This window comes from Lepidochelys kempii, chromosome 6, assembly GCF_965140285.1.
Source record: "Lepidochelys kempii isolate rLepKem1 chromosome 6, rLepKem1.hap1, whole genome shotgun sequence".
Lineage (NCBI taxonomy): Eukaryota > Metazoa > Chordata > Testudines > Cheloniidae > Lepidochelys > Lepidochelys kempii.
In genome coordinates this window covers 30961339-30981644 of record NC_136385.1, presented here as the reverse complement: position 1 = coordinate 30981644, position 20306 = coordinate 30961339, and the positions used below count along the sequence as shown (strand labels likewise).

At 39.6% G+C, this 20306-nt stretch overlaps 1 protein-coding gene across 4 annotated transcripts in view; it reads left to right on the top strand.

Annotated features, from left to right (window-relative positions):
• The window catches only part of OTOG (otogelin), a 170355-nt gene that overhangs the window by 59187 nt on the left and 90862 nt on the right, over positions 1-20306 (top strand). For all 4 annotated transcript variants that reach the window (XR_012159331.2, XM_073347364.2, XM_073347366.2 and 1 more), the window contains 3 exons: positions 789-863; positions 4418-4458; positions 6022-6175. Coding sequence is in view for 3 of the 4 variants with exons in the window: in XM_073347364.2 (XP_073203465.1) it covers positions 789-863; positions 4418-4458; positions 6022-6175 (270 nt within the window). In the remaining variant the exon portion in view is untranslated. The remainder of the gene's footprint in view (positions 1-788; positions 864-4417; positions 4459-6021; positions 6176-20306) is intronic.

The following is a 20306-nucleotide window of genomic DNA, read 5'->3' as shown; positions in this document are numbered from 1 at the left end:
GCAGTCTTAGGTTTTCATGGATCTCTCGATGCGTAGAGAGTCTTACCCTCCATGCCTTCTAGTTCTTTCACCAACAAACAATGACCACAGGGGAACCCTAGAGTCTGTCTTCTGATGGGAGTCACACAGAACTAAGGGGATTCTTAATTTCACTTAATACATTATTAACTAATTCCTGATGAACATGGAGTTAGGAGAGGGAACATGCAGTGCAGAATGCCTCTCCCCCATGCTCCATCTCTTTCCATACATCCCAATCAGCTGTACAGATTTTATATGGAAGGAAAAGTGTTGGCCTTGTTTGCTACTCTCATGGCATTCCCTGTGGCTGTGTTCCCCCTTTTCCATGCCGTAGGCTGTAGAGACTTGCTTTGCTTCTTTACCTTTAAAAAATCTTTTTTAGAGTATAAACTATGATTTAAAAAAAAACAACTAGTATATTAAAGTGATGGTGATGGATTATTATCATTCCTCTATTACTGTCTGAAGTAGCTGCTCCAGATTTCTTTCCTATTGCTGTCTATTATACGAACTAGACCTTTGCACAATAGATAGTGTCAGAAAGCTGCTGACCTTACCTTCATGGAGACACATCTCAATGCCCTCATGGTAACAATACCATGCTAAGGATCCAGACCAATACACCATGCAGAATAAGATCATCAACTTTTTGAATGGCAGTAATTAATGGTTAATGTGAAGGTTTTTTTTCTTCCTTATGTCTGTCTTCTAATGCATGATGTACATGTTCCCATATGATTAAAATTATTTGTTTTTCTCCTCTGTAGGAATGAGTGCCCTTGTTATTTTCAAGGAATTGAATATCCACCCGGAGAAAATATTATCACCTCTTTGGGCAAATGGTAGGACATGCCCCTTGTTTGGGTTTTTTTCCCCTGTGCTCTGTCAAGTCATTCGCACTATCCTGTTTTATCTTTTATTGAGAATTCTGTAAACTAGCTTTAAAATGTTCATGACTTTCTGCCTCTCTTTGGACAGCACTGTTCCTGTGAAATGCATGCTTCTAGAAATTCTCTCTGCTGTGCTTCCTCTCAGAGCCTCCTGTAAGCGGGCTCCACAACACTGAATAGATAGGCATGCAAGTTAATGGTGCAGAGAACCTTGAGGACTTCCCTGGCATCCCCAACCCCTTCCCTGGCTTTCCTCTTCCAACCTGGCAGGACTAGACCCTTGTTGAACCCCCCTGGGATCAGGGGAATGCTGTGGAGGCAGAACTCCAATCCAGGCACTTGTTAAACTAATCTGAGTGCTACCAGACACATCCTTTTCACCCATTAATTTTGCCTGGCAAAGTTAAATTAGGGGATGAGTCAAATTTCAACCCCCTTCCCCTGTATCGAACATCCTATTTTACTTTCACTGCCTTTATTTGCTGGCAGAAGAGATTGCTTTGACTCTGGAAAAGTCTGGCTGGTTAATAAAACACATCAGTTAATCTTTAAAGTCTGATTTCCCATTTACCTGACTAGGCATCAGTATTGGCAAACACCCAGTGGTATAGTGTGAATACATGCCAGTCCTTCTCATGCACTCTTGAACCAACAAGTACACCGATCCAGATAAATATATAAACTGTTCTTTGATTAAGCCTGTCTTCACTTTGGGGCCAATACTGTCTCTGACTTCTTGCCCATGGGGAGTGTACCCTGGCAACAGAGCTAGGGCAGTTCTATTGTGCATGCAAAAGAAAGGAGTGCACAGAATTTAGTGGAGGGGTGCACAGCCCTGCTTTTATGAAAGCATTTTGGACAGGATTTGCCTCTCTGTGCATATACTGGAATTATCAGATGGTTGAGATCCACTGACTGAAATGTTTTAAATTCTAAGGCCAAATTCATCTTTTCCTTGACTTCAGTGGAGTTACATCAGTTATGTGGCCCCTTGTGTTTTAACTAAAAGAATATTGTGAAATGTAGCATATTGGACTATGTATAGCACATTTTAAAATACTTTGCACTGGTCTACATTGTGAGTAGACCTCTTAGACAGTTGTAAGATTATCTTGCTTACCTTCTGGTTAGTCACGATTTTTCTCTGGCTACACTTTAACATGGATTTTTGCAGGTCAATTGATACAGAGACTGTCTTACATATGAGTTACTATATGGACAGTGGGTCTAGAGGAACTAGTCAGATTTAAGAGACATTTTAGGGTAATAATATCTGTATATATGGGAGATCACTAATAAAACTGCAGCATGTAACAGAATGTATTTGCCTACTGCTATATACTTGTTAAAAATGGTTCGGGTCTTTCTCAGGCTCATCCAATCCTCTTTGTCCTATTGTTCCCTTAGTCTCCTTCCACTTTTAGACTTGAGTTCCTTTCATGCTTGAAACAGCCTCTTATTGTTAACTTTCTTCCAAGTGCTCTAGCGATCTTTTTTTCAACCACCTCCTCAAAAAACCCCACTTCCACTGTGATGCAGTTCCACGCCCACAACAGCACTCTCCCTCACCATTTTTGTCCTGTATTGTTTTTCCATATTCTTCTCTCTGAATTAGATTGCAAGCTCCATAAGACAGAACCTGCACCTTTAGTGCATTTGGATAGTTGTGTAAAATATATGTTGCTCCAAATACAATATTAAATAAGCAGTAGCACAGACAGAAGCATTTTTTATATTTTATTTACTGGCTGTCTAGCAGAGGTGAACTGGGGAGACCACAACTGTCGCAGAAGAATAAGTGAATAGTACTAAAGTTCACTGGCTGAAATTCTCCTTCAGTATAGAACAGAATATGAATTAGAGCCAACATTATTCTTTTCTTCCCAGTGACTGAGTCACTATCTAATTTGCTACTAGAAAAGGAGGACTTGTGGCACCTTAGAGACTAACAAATTTATTTGAGCATAAGCTTTTGTGAGCTACAGCTCACTTCATCTGATGCAATTTGCTACTGTTCTATAAAGTAGTAGACTATTTTGGCTGGAATTAGACAGGTACAGAAAGTGCCAGTGTTCAGTGCTGCTTTACATAATGTTTATTGCAATTATGTTTTGGGTTTAAGCAGTTCATTGGTTTTCTTTGCACTTGTTTTGTTGGCAGAGGCATGAATCTAATCACGCCTCCTCCTGTTTAGCCCCACCATATTAGCGCAATAGCGTGGGAGAAGCTTTCACAGTGACTGTTCTGCACCACCCCAGTTAGTCAGATGATCTCTCCCGATGGTGTGTGCACACTCAAAGCAGTGGGAGATACTGACTTAGATTTTTTTTTCTTTTTTTAGTAGTAAGGATATATTGAGTTGTGTTTTTCTCCAGTCCTTCTGATGCTGAAAGCTTGTCATGTAAGCCCCCCTCCCTCTCCCAGTACACTCTAATTGAAACCTTTCTTCATAAGAGTCATAATAAAAATGAGATGTAAGTACAAGATCCGGTGATCTTGTGTGTGCTGGACATTTCTTTAATGATCTAGGTTAGGAGCAGTTGAGAAATATCAGCAACATTATGATGCTGTAACTGAGCTTTGCTTGCATTTGGAAAAAGAGGAACATACACAGCCTGAGAGACTGGAACAATTAATAGTTGTGGTTATTAATTTTTTCTGTGATTTATTTTCCTTTTTCATTGTGTTTCAGCCATGACTGAATTTTGCTTTAATAGCTTATGGTGGCAGGACTGGGGAAGTGAAGTCCAGTGATTTTATTTTGTACAACACAGCATTTTATCTTACTGAATTGACACTGTTTTGAGCTATCTTTGGAGTCATTTGGGTTTCCATTTGACTTGCCAGTCCACTCTTCAGCATCTTTTTGGGCTTCTAAAGAGAAAAATCAATCCACTGAATATTTACAATAGTTAACCAAAAGATTTTTTTCTAAATACTAATAGTTTACTTTGTTTATTTAGAAGGGGCTTTCTCTTACGCAGAGTTGAAGTCTAATGAATAGCTTGCTATAGCTGTGTATATGGTTTTTTTTGTTTTGTTTTTTTACTGTAGTTACATATTTGAATGCTTACTGTAAGATACATGTAACACAGTTTCACATACAGGGTCTGCTTTTGCTACCGTGGCAGTCAGTGATAAAACTCCCATTGATATCAGTTGGAACAGGACTCGACCTAGTAATGTCATCATATTTTTGAGTTAGTTCTCCATGGGCTCTATTCTTTAAACTTAGCATTTGTATTATGTAATGTTTGTTTATTACAAGGACTGTTCTATTCTTTTATTACATATATAAGCAGCAAGATAGGCTGAAACTTGGATATACATTAAGAACCTTCTGATCAAGACACCACAAACTCCCTTATTGGTTATCTTTGTGCATACATATTTATATAATTTTATTTTGAGTAACATTTTACACATTTTTTTCAAATATAGATGAAGGGTAATATTTGAAACCTTTCTGGTTTTAATTACAGCTAATTATATATTTTTTGTTGCAGCCATTGCCAAGATGGAATGATGAGTTGTGAGAACAACATTGGTAAGTGAAGAAGATGCATTAAGGCATGAAGAAGACAGACCCTGCTTCTTCCATGATGTCTCATTGATTATTGTGGGACTCTGTGAGGGCATAAAGGTCCATACAATCATCACTTGGCAGGACTGGAGCTTTAAATTAGAAATTTAACCTATAGTATAACTAAAAGTAGGGTTAGAGTAAAACAATAGATACTCTGTTGAAACTACTGGCTATCTGTGAGAAAATGCTTTTTATCAATATTTTAGTATAGCAAAATGTTTTCAGATTGATAATGCAACCTAAGTTTATTATGTAATGTAAACAGCAGATCTTCACATGGAGCAAACGTAGGCCAGATTTGTCTGACAAAATGTTGGAAAAACTGGACATTTCCAATGTTTTTACAAACTGAGATTTTGTTCCCCTCACAGTTTTAGCTAAGTGCTGTTTCTGTACTATCAGTTTTTACTTTCTCCCCAGAGTGGTATAAATGTCATAAGAATTATAATGTTGTGTGTGGTGCATATGTAAAAGGAAAACATAAATAACAATTGCTTCTTGTGTTATAGTATCTTTACTCTGACTAGCAGATCCTGAGGGGCTAAGGGCTGGACTTTGTGAAAATGTTCCTGTGCATTTCAGATTAAAAAAAACTTAACTTGCTGTGAAGTGCAGGATGTTTCAGGTTTTTTTGAAACTGTGGGTCCTTGACTCTTTGATGAATACGGTTACTGATTGCATTGCAGGGTGTCACTGCAAGTAGTGTGGGGGTACAGCAATCTCCTAGATGTCTGCTACCACACTCCGAGTTTGAGAGCAAGCCCTGTAGATGCTCCAAGCACTACGCTCTCCAGGCTCTATCCTTCAGTTCCCCAAAACACTTGCACAGTTCAAATAATGGAGAATTCCTTTGCTACGGCAGCCAGAATAAACAAGGCAAATACCCACGGTGTGATTTCCTTAGTGGTTAAAACAAAAAAGAGATAAAACCAACAGTTCCCAACCCAGTGCCTAGGAACAGGCCGGTCTAGGGGTATACAAAGCAAAAGGCTGCTGTGTAACCTGGCTGCACCAATCACTTGCCTGCAGTCAACAGCCCTGTGTTCTTGCTCTGACTGCCACTGGACCCCTGCCAGCAACAGGAGAACCTCAGCCCAGCTGTCAGGTCCTTCAGATCCAGCTCTCAGGCTACCTGCTATCCACTATTCCCTCCACAGCCAGCTCCCAGCTTCTGCTCACATGCAGCCTCTGGCTCCCTCCTGAGCCAGGTAGTACTGCCCTTTCCTGTGTTTGGGGGATTATGGAACCTTCCCTGGGCTGGTTGTTAAACTTGGAGGGAACAGTGCACAGTAATGAGCAAGTAGGTTCATTAGAATACATTTATCTTTTTTCTTCTTTTCCAACTGGATCAGATTCATAGTGTCTGTTTGGGGTTAATTGTCTGACCAGGAGTTATAGATGAACCCACCCCCATGATTGGTCAAATTAATCTCTGGTTTAAATCAGCATTTATTAATTTTCAAAGCTTTCTACCAAATCTGAAATTTCAGGAATGATGAACGTCCGCAATATTTTGTTTTCCAGTACACAACTGCCCAGCGGGCCAGATTTATGTTAACTGTAGTAATCCACAAGCTAACATGGAGTTTAGCAGAGAGAGAACCTGTGAGAATCAGCTGCTAAATCTCACCTTCTCAGGACATCTTCCTTGTCTTTCAGGATGTGTTTGTCCACAAGGGTAAGTCCAAAGTACCCGTGCCTTTCATTGCACCTGCAAAGATGGCTGTACTCTCAGTAGTGACAGTTGAATAGCTTATTGCTTTGGGTTGCTTTTATAGTGGTGAAAAACACAGCAGTTACTACTTAGAGAACTTTTGTTGTCAAGGGGGAGCAAGTTCTGTTCTTAAGGACTCACCAGACAAAAGGCATGATCCTCTGGAGGCCTAAGATGGACGGGTGGTGTCAAATCTCTAATACCTCATAATAAGGATGAGGCCAGAGGGGTTCGCAAATACAGCCAGGGCTTCTTCTGATACTGCACCAACAAATGTGTTGAACTGTTTTGGCATCAAATATGGTGTATTGGTGTGCGAGGGAAAGCTGTTATAAAAGACAAAGGAGGAGATTTTCAGAGGCATGATTAGCAGTTAGGAGCCCAAATTCCATCATCTTTCAATGGGAATTAGGGCTTGTCTATACCTGAAATGACCTCACCACACATTAAGCAGTGGGGACCATTGTCTGGCTTGTTAGGAAAGGTGTGCGCCTCTTTAAGGGCTAGAAAGCTAGGGAGTGACTTTCTGCTGCAGATAGGTCTGGAGATGCTGATCCATTCCCCCAGCTGACTGGAAGATGAGGGGAGAGGGGGCAGGGCGGGGGGAGCGGGGGCGGCAGAGGGAGACCACGACTACACAGGCCCATACTGGTGCAGGAAAAGCTCTCTTTTTATTTGGACTAAGAGGAGCAGCAGCCACCCTCCCACCCATGGAAATGGTGGAATACTGAGTTTTGGCAGGATCTGCTGTGGACACTGTGCTGGTTGCTCCTTTTCTGGGGAGCTGGGAAAGATTTTGGCCAAGGTGAAGTGGTTTGTTTGTTTGTTTTTTGCCTTCCCCACAGTAGGTTTTGGGGGGCTTATTTGGGGCGAAAATGAAAATGCATAATCACACAGTATTTTTTTCCAGGTTTCAGAGTAGCAGCTGTATTCGTCTGTATCCGTAAAAAGAAAAGGAATACTTGTGGCACCTTAGAGACTAACCAATTTATTTGAGCATAAGCTTTCGTGAGCTACAGCTCACTTCATCGGATGCATACAGTGGAAAATATAGTGGCAGCTGGAAGCCCCCGGGGCTCCGAGCAGCGGGGCTCGGGTGGCGATTTAAAGGGCTCCGGAGGGTAGTGGCAGTGGGAGCCTCAGGCCCTTTAAATCACCACCCAAGCTATTGCAGTGGAGCCCCGGGCCTTTTAAATTGCCACCAGGACCCCCGGGGCTCCAGCAACAGGGCTCGGATGGCGATTTAAAGGGTCTGGGGCTCCAGTTGCCACTACTGCTCCGGGTCCTTTAAATCATCCCCGGAGCCTGCCGGAGCCCTGGGGTAACAGTGGTGGGGCTCCGGCGGCTATTTAAAGGGCCCGGGGTGGTAACGGCAGCTGGAGCCCCGGACCCTTTAAATCTCCGCCCGAGCCCTGACTCTTTAAATCGTCCCCGGAGCCCTGCTGCCACTGCGGCGGCTATTTAAAGGGCCTGGGTTGGTAGCTGCGACAGGAGCCCCGGGCCCTTTAAATCGCCACCCGAGCCCTACCGCCGCTTTACCAGGGCTCTGGCAGCAGGGCTCTGGTGGTAATTTAAAGGGCCCGGGGCTCTAGCCACTGCTGGGAGCCCCAGGACCTTTAAATTGCCGCCTGGGGAAGCCGATCCGCCCCGGTACAGCGCCCGGGCTCTTGCCGGTATGCCGTACCAGGGAGTACCGGCTTACTTTCACCTCTGCCCCCAAAACTCTATATTCTGATGAATGAGAATAACTTTGACTCATCAACAATTAAGCATGTTGAGGCCTTTTTCTTTTTGGTGGAGAAAAGCTAAGGAGAGATTTTACCTTCATTCTTTGTGCCAGAGAAACATCTTTGATTTAGTGGCGCATAGTGTAAACATAAATGAAAGCTGATAGGACATTAATTCTGCTGTCTTTCCTCAGTGAATCAGACACAAAAACTAGATCGATATAATAGATTGTGGTTGTCATGAGCTTCAGTTGGAATATTGTTTTCTGTGGAGTTCAGGAAGAATCTTTATACTTGCTTTAAAAGTGATTGGTTGATGCAGTTGTGTTCTGCCCCAGGTGTATTCCCCTAGATGTAGAAATATTTCCAGATGAAGTCATTTGGAGCAGTGGATGATCACCAATTCTGAATACTAAGCTGTAGCATGTAAAGTTGGGTATCCCAAATTATAGGCCACTTTTGAAAATTTGGCCCAGTATCTCTACTGGTGCCCAGCGGAGTTGACCACGATAGCTGGAGAGTGAATATTGTTCTGTGAATTAGATAAAGTAGTGTTTCTAATATTCTTATTTTTGGGGAGAAGTACTGATGTAACATTCTTAAATTTGCATTACACTTTATATAAACTGAGCCAGAACATTTGTTCTGAACTATGAAATTGAATGTTGGTCTGAATCCAGCCCCCAAAATGATTTTATGTTATAATTCCTTCTTCTAATACTCCCACATTTTAAATAAGAGTGCTGAATTAGAAATCCTGATTAGCTTTTTCATAACAGTTGTTTCCTAAAGTCCAAAAATTCAAGCAGTTAAAGTTGATGCAGAAAAATATTGGTCAAAAATAAAAAATGAAAAAATAAAGATTTATAGACATGAGTTATCAATATATTTAAGACAAGACCTACTGACCGTATAAAGACATGCAGTCTTAGATACAATGACAGCCAGATGAGCTTAATTTTATAGAATACAGAGAAGATCTAGTTTACCTAAATAATATAAGGAGAACAAATGCACACACCTGAAAATTAAAGATAAATACACAAAATTTAGAACTATTTTTTTTTCTGAGAAATATCAATTTTTGGAATATTCTTTCCCTGAAGTAGTAGAAGTACAAAATATAGACTGATCGCTACATTTGGGGTCAGAGTAATTTTTTTCCATACTGGTAGGGACATTTTGGAACCCTGAACCATGCACTGAACATTGAGTTTCCTTTAGTGCAATGAGCAGAGGTTAGGAGACAAGATGTCATGGGGATAAATTAGAGTAATTACTAGTAAAAAATCAGTCATCCTCTTCTGACCTTGTAGAGGGAGCAGATGAATGTTAAATGTGTGACACAGACCTTGAGTCTCACTGTGCAGTTAAAACTCGAAGGAGGCAAATAGATGAGAATTATATATCTTTTAAATGTACAAAAGAAAAAAAAAAACAAAATTCAAAGCCTTCAAACAAGGGGATTATTGAACAAAAAAATTAAGGAAGAGCTCTGACACCAAGGAGGAATCAGTATAAATTGTCTTTTTAATTTACAACTAAATTAATGTCTTATGACATATTAATATTGTGTCAGTCCAGGAACTAAGTGAATCTATACATATTACCAGTCTGACAACGGTAATTATGTCAGCCTTTACTGTATTGACAGACCAAGTTAATGCTAAATAATTGGTAGGATTTCTCCCAAAGCTCCTGCATACTTTGTCTGAATGTAGTTTGTATCATCATCATTAAATATGAAAAAGTTACTATGCAAAAAGAAAGGAGATGTCACAAGGTTGAAAAAATAAGGGAGATATATTAAATACCTTCCATTAAGGAGGTAATCTGTTAATTGATTCAGTATCACTCATCTCTTCTTTTATGTGAATACAGAGTTGTGTTATGGTTCTCACAGTACGTATATAGAATTTTACATGACACCAGATTGATTTAGTTAGTTAGTTAAAATTACTTGCATCTGTTTGGTTTCTTTCATAAAGCCATTATTCATCTACCCACTGGCATTTATTTGTTGTGATTTGTGTTTGCTACGTGTGTTTGTGTGGGTATTGCTTTACAAAATTAATAAAATATATGAAATTTAAAGATGAAATAGTAGTGTGATCTCAAGTATCATGGTTTGTGATTATGAACAGTAATCCCAGTAACAATCATTGCTACACACAAACTGAATTATTGGAGATATGTCTTTATTATGTGCAAATTATATAGGGTTGTTTGCTTGCTGACAATTTGCATGCCAATCATGTCTGAGGCTTCTTTTACATATTCTTCTAAAATGATCATATATTACATACATATGATGTTCATAATTGAAGTCTCTTTAGAAAGGAAGGGGATTTTTCTTAAGGCTCGTCTATTACGATCCAAGACATACATTTACTTCTACTCAAACCATGATATCATCTTTGTGAGGTTTCACTTAAATTGGTTTAGATTAATTTGGTAATTTACTGTTAAAAACTGATGTGATTGAAACAAGGGTTAAATTAATTTAAATGTGTCTGTATTAGGAGTTTGTATCAGTTTAACTAGATTGATATTCTTTAGTTGACTTAGTAAAGTGGTGCAGCTTTCCTAGTATAAAAAAGTTCTGGAATTATTTAAAGCAAGTATATTGTAGATTGAAGCTGTTTCCAGTTTTTTCACTAATACAATTGGCCAAAACATTAAAGTTGGCTACATCTAACACACAGACTCTCTTGATGCAGTAGGTGAAGAGTTGGAAATATATTTAAAAATAATTTTAGATCCTAGCAGACAGGCAAGAACTTCACATCACTTGTTCTAGGATTCTTTCTTTGTTGTGCTCAGAGTATTCTGTTAGAGCTCTTGATCGAATAGTACAACATGAAATCTAAGATGCATATAAAATAAGAGAGTGGTTTACGATATCTGATAGTATAAAGTACCTATATTTTCAGTATCTCAGTCAGTTTACATCAGTTACTCTTAGGACAATATGAAATTTTGTACTGTTAGGACAATATGAAATAATACTTCTCTCCCCATTTTTAAAAATATGACTTGGGGAGGAAAATTGTTCCAGGAATATAGTCTATGTAATGTTGCCATACCTTGTGCTTCACTGGCAAACTAAGGTCCCGCTTCTTTTATATTTCATCCATAGTTTTCACGATCGAATATCTTCTCAGAATTTTTAACATCAAGATTTTCTCCTCTCTCTCTCTCTCTGAATATTTGAATATTTCTGTACATCCGCGCTCCGTCACAAGAGGGAAAATAATGTCCTGTTCATAACACAATTAGTTGTGATTCTTCAAACTAAAACTCCAATTGTCTGCTAAAGAATAGATATAAGTCAGTATAACCCAACAGTATTATATGATCTTTAATCAGAACATAGAGGCAGAAAGCAATAGTGTGTTTCTGTACTCCTCAGCTCCTAAGTGTCCCAGTTTAACATAATACAGTTTTGACCCTGATCCACTGCAAGCTTTCCGTTGACTTGAACAGGCATTGGATGGGCCAGATCCATAATCATCACTGGAAAAGGGAAGCTCTCATTTATTATGACTTCAAACCTATTCTTCCTGTTGCCTACTAGATAAGTTATCATCTGGTTTATTGAAAGAACTTCCCCTTTTTTCCCTCTGGCATCAAGGCTTTAGCTTCAGTGGGAGCAGGAGATATGGGTCTTAAAGCATGAATAATTATTTATAAGCGGATTTTGTCAGAATGAAACCTGAGGATTAACTGGAGTTTCAGTGCCTATTTTAAGTAGTTTAAAAAATATGAGAGGGCAACTTTTGTGTGTGTGCATGCCCAGGAATTGGCTAATGATATTAATGCAACAAAGAGGCCATCATCATGCTTTGCATGCAATTATTTCCCCTTTCTTAGACAGACAGCCTTTGTATTCCAAAGTTTGCATAGAAACTTGACCTAGTTTAGTCCTTCATTTTCCCCTAAAGCAGCTTTTTGTACACAGCAATAGTTTAATCTTCCTATTAATTTTCCCATATGGCACACAGCAGACTTAACTAAAGGTAAACTGTATTTTTACTTTTACAGTAAGTTTTGCTCCTCTCTCAGTGAGAGATGCGTGTTCCTTCAGTATTCTCAGTTCCTTCTTAAAAATACTGAATAGAAAGTACCTGTATGGATATCTGCATTCTGACTTCAGAAGAGCAGAAGTCTCCTTTCCAGTCTACACTGTGTATATTCTTTAGTCATTTCTCAGGCAGAATTTCCACTCATGCAAATAGGAGCTCCATGTACAGAATATGTAAGGGAAGTCCAGATCACTGATAAGAGATCTGTGGAACAGAAAGGAAGCTTCCCCTTGCTCTGTGTGCAAGTGCATATATTCTGTTTCTCTCTGAACATGTTGTACATATTTTTACATAAATGCTCCTCCCCTTTAATTCATGAATAGCTCTGGCATGTCCATTGCCTGCTTGGCTGTTGGTGCTCTATTGGGCCAAGATAGAGACTCACCAGGGCTCTGCCTAAGCCTAAGGAAGCATCTAACAGAGGATGATTTCCCTCCCTCACACAGCTATCCAAGGCAGCCTGGGAGAAGGGAGAACAGAGGAGAAGCCAAGAATCAACAATATGATGGCTGCCTGCTTCCCTGACACAGCATAGATTAGAGTAATGAGGGGACTCCTCTAAGTTGTGCCAGCTGAAAACAATGTTGTGGGACCCATACACTAGATGGCAATAGCAATGCAGCGAGCTCCAGCCCCCTGTCCTGATCCCTCGCATGTCTCATCACACCCCCACTATGTCCCACTCCAGTGTTAGCTGTGGGGCAACGGAGGAACTGGCTACTCTGCCTTTGCAGCTGTTGAGGATTCCCTTAGCATGGGGGAATCCCTGTCAATAGACTTGTAGATGTTTTCTGCTTTTTGTGCTGCTCAAGCAACGCAAGAGAGTGGAACACGAGAGAAAATATGCATCAAAATATTGATTTGTAGCTCCTTGATCTTTTTGAAATAACATGTTTGGCCCTTACGTCAAAAAGGATGAACATCACTGAATTATGGGGTCATGATCAGTCTTATGCACCTTGGTGTATAACATGCAGATTTAACTGGTACAATAAGGGGAAGATAATGAAAACAGCTTCAGGTGAAGAGAATCTCCACTTTTTCCAAGAAGCTCCTTTTCCATATCTTAATAGAGGGGCCTTGGGATGAAGCAAAGGGAAGTTTAGTGTGTGGGATTTTTTTTGTTTTGGTTTGGTTTGGTTTGAACATGTAAACATGTCAGAGGAAGCACTGTTATTTTACTTGGGACTGTAGATCCAAACTCATTAGGAGGCATGATCATAATTTCTCTACCTCATGAAATTTCTAACCTCTCCACTAAACCTGAATGACTTTGCCATATACCTGTGCAGTATAGCCAATAGGATTTTATGCATGTTCCAAGCAGTATTGGGTAGATGATTTATGGATAAGCTGCATACCCCAAATCATTTGACTTGGGTATTCCAGATACCTGTGCCAATTAAATATTTCTTCTCAATATTTTATTCTTGACTAAATATGTCAGATGCTGTCAGCACTTAAAGATTTAAATAGAGGACAAACATACCTCCACTATTATAAACTGAACAAGATGAAAGCTGGGAACAGCCAAGATATTCTCTCAGCTGTGTTTTCTGATACCTTCTAATGCTATGAAAAGAAGACAAATAGGTATGTATTCCTTTATAAAGAGAGCTTTCACTCTTCCTTACAGGTGAGCTTTGTGGAACGCTTTGTAGGTAGTTCAGTATTTTAAATAAGCATGTGCTCATGTCTTCCAGGACAGAGAATTGACTATCAGGATATTCTCACTGTATGTTCCTTTTTGACTATCCATTTTCTAGTACTTCATATTGGAAAGATTAACAAGGAGCAGGAATAACAGGGTCATCTATTTTTTTAAAAAGTTATTTTAACTTTATCATTATTAATACAGATGAACTGGGAAAATCTAATAATCTACATTATACAGGTGTTTATTCTTAATAACATTAATCTAGCAAATTCACATTTCCATGTGAATCTTATCCAGAGCCATAAAACAATTTCCATATACCTTGCATACTAATTTTATTGTATTTAACCTGAAAAGAATCAAGAGGACCTCAGGCCTTCTGATGACAATGCACAAACACAATTGAGAAGGTGTAGTCAATAGTTTGTAGAATGCATTGTCCATAATATCACTCCATCTTCTTTGCTTGGTTGTACCTATTTATTAGATCTTCCAGAAGTGTGTCCCTTCTGATATTTTTCCATCTCTACATCATTTAAGTCATAATCAGCTGCTATATATGTCCCTTCATATGGGAATCATTTGCTCTGCTCAGCTTCTGCTGAATATTTGTCACCTTTACAACATCCATTTGTGTTTGATCAGCCTCATCGTTATCTGTGTATGTATTTTGTACAAGCTCCAAAAATGATAACCACACATCATGAAATCTGCTTGATCCTTGTATAAAGTTAGCTGTGATTTTTTCCATTGTAATGATATTCCATCCCTTATTTCTCCATGTTACTAATCTTGGCATCAATCTTTTTTCAAAAAATGAACTGTCACACAACTGCTGCTACTAGTGATTGTGTTATCAATGGGTCCTGATGGGATCATCATCTACCATCTCACAACTAAGCAATGCAAGTGAAAAACCTCAGCCCTTGGTCTTGGAAGTTGGAAGAAAATTGTGATCTATGTTTATACAAAGGTGCGCATCATTGTAGTATTGCTTCTTCACAACTACCACCCTGTAGTCCTGCCACTCATCCCTTTCCCATAGGACTTCAGTGATACCAATCGAATGATATGGAATTGGCTCTTTCTTAGTTCTGCGCTATTTGCTGACCATCTAGAGGTCTACTATGTTACTAAAATTTATCTGGAAGAATTAGTAGGAGTGACCTCTCTGAGTGAGACACTACAAAAGGGTCCTGGAAAGGAGGCTGGGATTCTATATCAGTAAAGGAAGGTGAAACATCTGATTCTAGAATCTGTCTCATTTTTGTGTCCTGGACATACTATTACTTGATATAACACCTGAATATTCTGGATAAATTGTGTCACTATATACAGTTAAAAATCTCAGTCTGCCTGTGATGACATTTCCCCCTTTAAAGGCCCTGACCACATTGGCTGCAGCAACCGTGTCCTGACAGGCCATAGGATTGGCTGTCACACCTTTTACCTGTACTTGACTTACACAGATTTGCTCCAGATTTATATTTATAAGATAGCCTTACATGTAGCCTGTGTTTTGGGTGGCCAATTTTTTCAGCTCTCTCTAAATGAAGGGGTATTTTATGTTCCCTCATTTAACCTAAATGGAAAGTAGCTGTTATGCCCATCAGCTTCACACCAGTGTAAAAGAGATAAAAACCGTGCCCAATGGCCATTCAAGCATGTCCTCAAGGAATAATCCACAACATGATTTAGTCAAATGTTGGTTAAAACCAGCCTTAATGCAGGTGACCATGCTTGGCACTTGCACAGTACAAGAAGCAGACTTGGAATATATTTTTCCGGGTAGTATAAATCCCCAAACAATTATTTCTGACTTGCGGTGCACCAAGTCAGAAAATCAATAAGATATGTAGTTTCATGGTACTATGCTTTGACATTAGTGTTTCCAGATCATACTTTTTCATCTATTAAACAGTAGTGAGGGGGTTGTTTTTCTTTTTCCAGTCTAGACTAGAACACAGTTCATTAAATGCTTTCTACTATAGCTGCTTTGCACCTTTGGAAGGAGATTATTTAAAAACGGTCCCTGAGAACACTCTTTCTTGTATATATGGCTAACATTGGGCAAAGTTGACCAATTGGGGCATTTTTTCCTTAGGCTTAGGCTTGCTCTTATAAATTAGAACCATGAAAAAGATGATATTAAGTAAACTGAAAATTGCAGCATTCCAAGTTTAATGAGATGCTGTAATCCATCCAGAAATATTGTGCCTGCTTTCCTCCCACCACCAAAAATGAGAAATTGCTTCTTATTGTATTTTTGTAATAAACAGGTGGCATACCAGATCAAATAACATGTAAGAAGCTTAAATGAATTCCGGGAAGGTTTTTAAAAAAGAAAAATCATCACTTTTTAATTTGCACAAAGTAAACAATGCATTTAATGTAATTTTAAAAATACCTGTCTATGGCCAGATAAATTTAACAATGTAGGAGGAATGTAATTTTCTCTCCAATATTTTATAAAGCCACCTTTTATGACAAATATACTTTTGAGTGGTGTCATGGTGATCATATCCATTGCGCCAGGCACAAGATATAAATCCTCAAAGCTCAGTTGTAAGTCCTGTCATATTGATACATGTCAAAATATCTTCTTTTCCAAATGTCTTGTTCATGTTTTTTATTTACACAGGATTTAAGGAAAGAGCATTTAATTTTACATTCTTAATGTGAAAAAACTAAAAACAATATGCACTCTACCTCTTTGTTAACGGGTATTCCAAAACTCCCAGATGATTCACCCTTATTAATCTTTCCCCCCTCATTGTTCTTTTAGGTTAAACAGAGATGTGGGGTGGCCACTCATAAATACTTGAATTCCTCAGGAAAAGCGGATACCTGTCTGACTAAGTGTTGGAGGCGTGTTTGGCTCTGTACCCCACTACCTGCCCATGAAGGCATTATACTATTACATATGCTGAATTAGGGTGACCGGATAGCAAGTGTGACAAATTTGGACAGAGGTTGGGGGGGGGTAATAGATGCCTATATAAGAAAAAGTCCCAGAAATCGGGACTGTCCCTATAAAATCGGGACATCAGGTCACCCTATGCAGAATCAACATCTGTTGAAGTAACACCTCCGGTTGGGTGCTTCCAGATCTGATATTCATACTGGTGAAGTGCTGTTTGCTGGTGTTGACTTCAGTTTTTCAAAAGTATTGTTATAGGATGACTGAAGGGATAGTACGCTATTGAGACAAGGAAGGGGACGTAAGGAGACTTTGTTTTGTTTCCTCAAGACTGAATGTGCCTCTAGTGCTATATATAAAGAAGCAAAAGTAAATACTTTTGTTTCTCATACAATTTGCTGTGTTTATTTGCTGTTCTCTAACATGCTGCAGTGCTTCTGGATCTCCCCAAAATGCCAGGTCTGTTTATTTTCTAAGCACCTCTTTCCCACTAGTGGTGCTAATGAATTCCAGAAAATGCTTGCAGTATATCAGAGATAGACTTACCATTACATTGTATCCTGTTCTAATGACATTTTGAGACTTCGAAATACATTGTTTGCATTTTCAGGTTACACTTTTTAAATGCTTATTACAGTGATCACCATTTAAGTCAACATTTGCCAACACTTATCACACAGAATTTGAGAAGCCACATTTCTTTCCCATTGTGAGCATAGGAACATATTATATCTGTGTTACTGATTGACAACTGATTGTAAATGTTGACTTTTTAATGTCCACCACTACAGTGCTTGATATTATTGTTACCTCTTTTGACCCTAGCATTTAGCCAAAATTCAGGATCTAGCAAGTTATTTCCATGAGGAGGAGAAACTGATGACACAGTCAGTTATTTCGTTGGTTCAGTCCTGTTTCATTTACAAAGAAACTGTCCTGTTTCCTGGACACAGCAGGAGGCAGTTTCTCTGCTCACAGTTCCAAGTGTCTTTCCAGCCAAATTTAGGGGAAAACTCTCAGCTTTTTCTCAGGATCATGCTACAAGCTGTTCTCTGGCAGTCCTTGGCTTTCTCCTGCCTTCTCTGTATGCTTCTGTGGTGCATCTGCCCCTTTTCTCTCACACACAGACACACAGCTGCAATCAAATCAACCCTCTAGCTCAAAATTTACATTCAGCATGCAGTGAAACACTTCTACCCACACAGTTTGATTTTTGAGCGGCCTTACATGTAGCATATATTGTGGATGGCCTATTTTTTCAGCTCTCTCTAAATGAAGCTCTCTCCAAATGTTCCTTCATTTAACCTGAATGGAAGATAGCTTTGATGCCCACCAGCTTCAGTGAGGTTGCTCCCAGCCCCTAGCATAACAATATCACCTCTACAATCTTTTAAAGTTCATTTTACTTCAGAAGTGACACATTTCATTGTGTTGAAGGTAATTACTAACAGCAGGAAATGTATCTATGATATTACAGGTTTCAGAGTAACAGCCGTGTTAGTCTGTATTCGCAAAAAGAAAAGGAGTACTTGTGGCACCTTAGAGACTAACCAATTTATTTTACAGTTATTATAGTTACAATTATTTTACTTTTTTCCCCTCTGTGAGTGTAGTTGAAGAACCATAAGCCAGTCAAGCCAACACATGGCTGGATGTCTTTTTTTTAATCCATATTACAGTTCAGATGGTTCTCATGCTAACATTGTGCAAAGTACAAAGCAGGCAGCTATTTGATCTGAATCCAAAAAACAGCTGCCATTTATTACCTGGCAAAGATGGGTGAATCTACTGATCTGCTAACTGTGATTGAATTGTCCTCCTTGTTGAAAACTACTTCAACCATAAAATAAGGTTGGTCATTTAGCAGATAACTTGTTATTCTGCTATGCTACAGCTAAAAACTACACAAACTCAGAATATTTCATCTTGCACATATACATATACACACATTCATACAAAGAAAAGCATGATTCATTTTTTGATTAATTGTATGTGAACAGGAAGTTCAGACAACCACAGCTCAGGAAAATCTAATATTATCCTCTCTGTCAGACATGAATGACAGAGTTCTTTCTGTTTTTTCTCTCACACAGACCTTACACTCACTGAAATACTGACTCTGACTAAACTCTGGGCTGAATTCTGCCCTCAGTTTACATACATGCAACTCACACAAAGGCAATACTGTGGCTGGTGTGTAAAGACAAAATTTAGCTCAGTGTATTTAATCAACACAATTTCCACACAAGAAACACTCCTGAACAGTCACTAACTTTCTGAGGGCTTGTCTGGATGAAAAGTTAGTGCACAGCAAGCTGAGGTGTAAATTTGAAGCACACTAGCAGAGCAAGAAGATGCTCATAGGATAGTGGGATCAATCTGTCTGAGCCAACAACCACCTCCTGGAACAAATGGAGGAACTGAGAGAACTGAGGTTGATCGTCCAGGAAAGGGCAGAGAGGTGTGAAGAGCGCAAAAGCATGGACATTGAAATATAAAGCATAGTGACCGCTAACCAGGAAGCTTGAATCCCTGCAGAAGAATGGAGTAAGGATTCAAGCACCAGGAAGATGGTGTAAGGATGTGGATTCACCATCCAGTGAAGGATTTAGTATTGACAGCCACCATTACGGTGTTTGTGTCTTCTACTGCAGTACTTGTAGTAACTTTTATCGCCACCCAACAAACCCAACTCCTACTGGAATAGAAAAAGGTAGAAGATAAGGTTGTGGCAGTGGATAGGGTCAAAGAGGGAATGGCACAAATGCACATGCTAGAGGTCCAAAAGGTTAAGGCCTTGCAAAAACACAAATAAAGCACTCCTCAAGGGAGCAGATCCTAGCCCAAGCTATACTGCAGGAACAGGACCTGGCCCATCTCAGAACTGAAAAAGACACGTGGAACAGCAATGTTTGTTGCTGCAGAAGGACCTGACTAAGCTTCAGAACTTGCTTAAGGTCCAGCTGGGGCTGAAGTCCAGCGTGGCTAAAGTTAAAGACCTGGGAAGGCTGAAATAGCCATCCTGAAAAAAGGCTTAGAACCCTGCAGAGTGCAATCATTGCAGCATAAAGATGGATTGAGCCAGCAGGGACCACAAGCTGATGAAATTCAGAGCTGCCCTGCCCTAGGTCCAGTGATATGGAATCACAACAAAGCTGCAAGGAAAAGCCACAACCCACCCTCTGCTAAAAAGAAGAGCTCTACCAAAGGAAAAAGGATAATTTTTATCTTCCTAACCTACTGAATGCCATTCATAAAATAGCATGGGCACAAAAAGAACAAGAAGTGGATGTTGCCAAGTCAGATACTAAAAGCTGTGGGCAAAACGGCGCAATCCCTGGTTTTTGGTAACCCTGAAAGGGGTCTGAACCTCAATAAATATATCCTTAACTCTGAAGGATGTTATCCCAGGAGGCTCCTCTCCAGGAGGTCAGGAGGCCACGTTAGAAAAGTTTCTTTGTGGTGAAATCTCCGTTCTGTTAACCACACTGGAGATGGTAAAGAGCTTCAACTATCTGATAATTGCATAGTAATTATGACATGCCATGGACTATGGAGGACTCTCAAAACCCACCAAAGTTGGATAGTAGCCCACAGGGGGCTCCAGGGTTGTAAAAAGGACTGTGGTACCACACCCAGCGGCTAGGAGGCACTCAAGAGGTGAGTCTCCCCATTACAGATACAAAATGGGAGGGTTGCAGAAGAT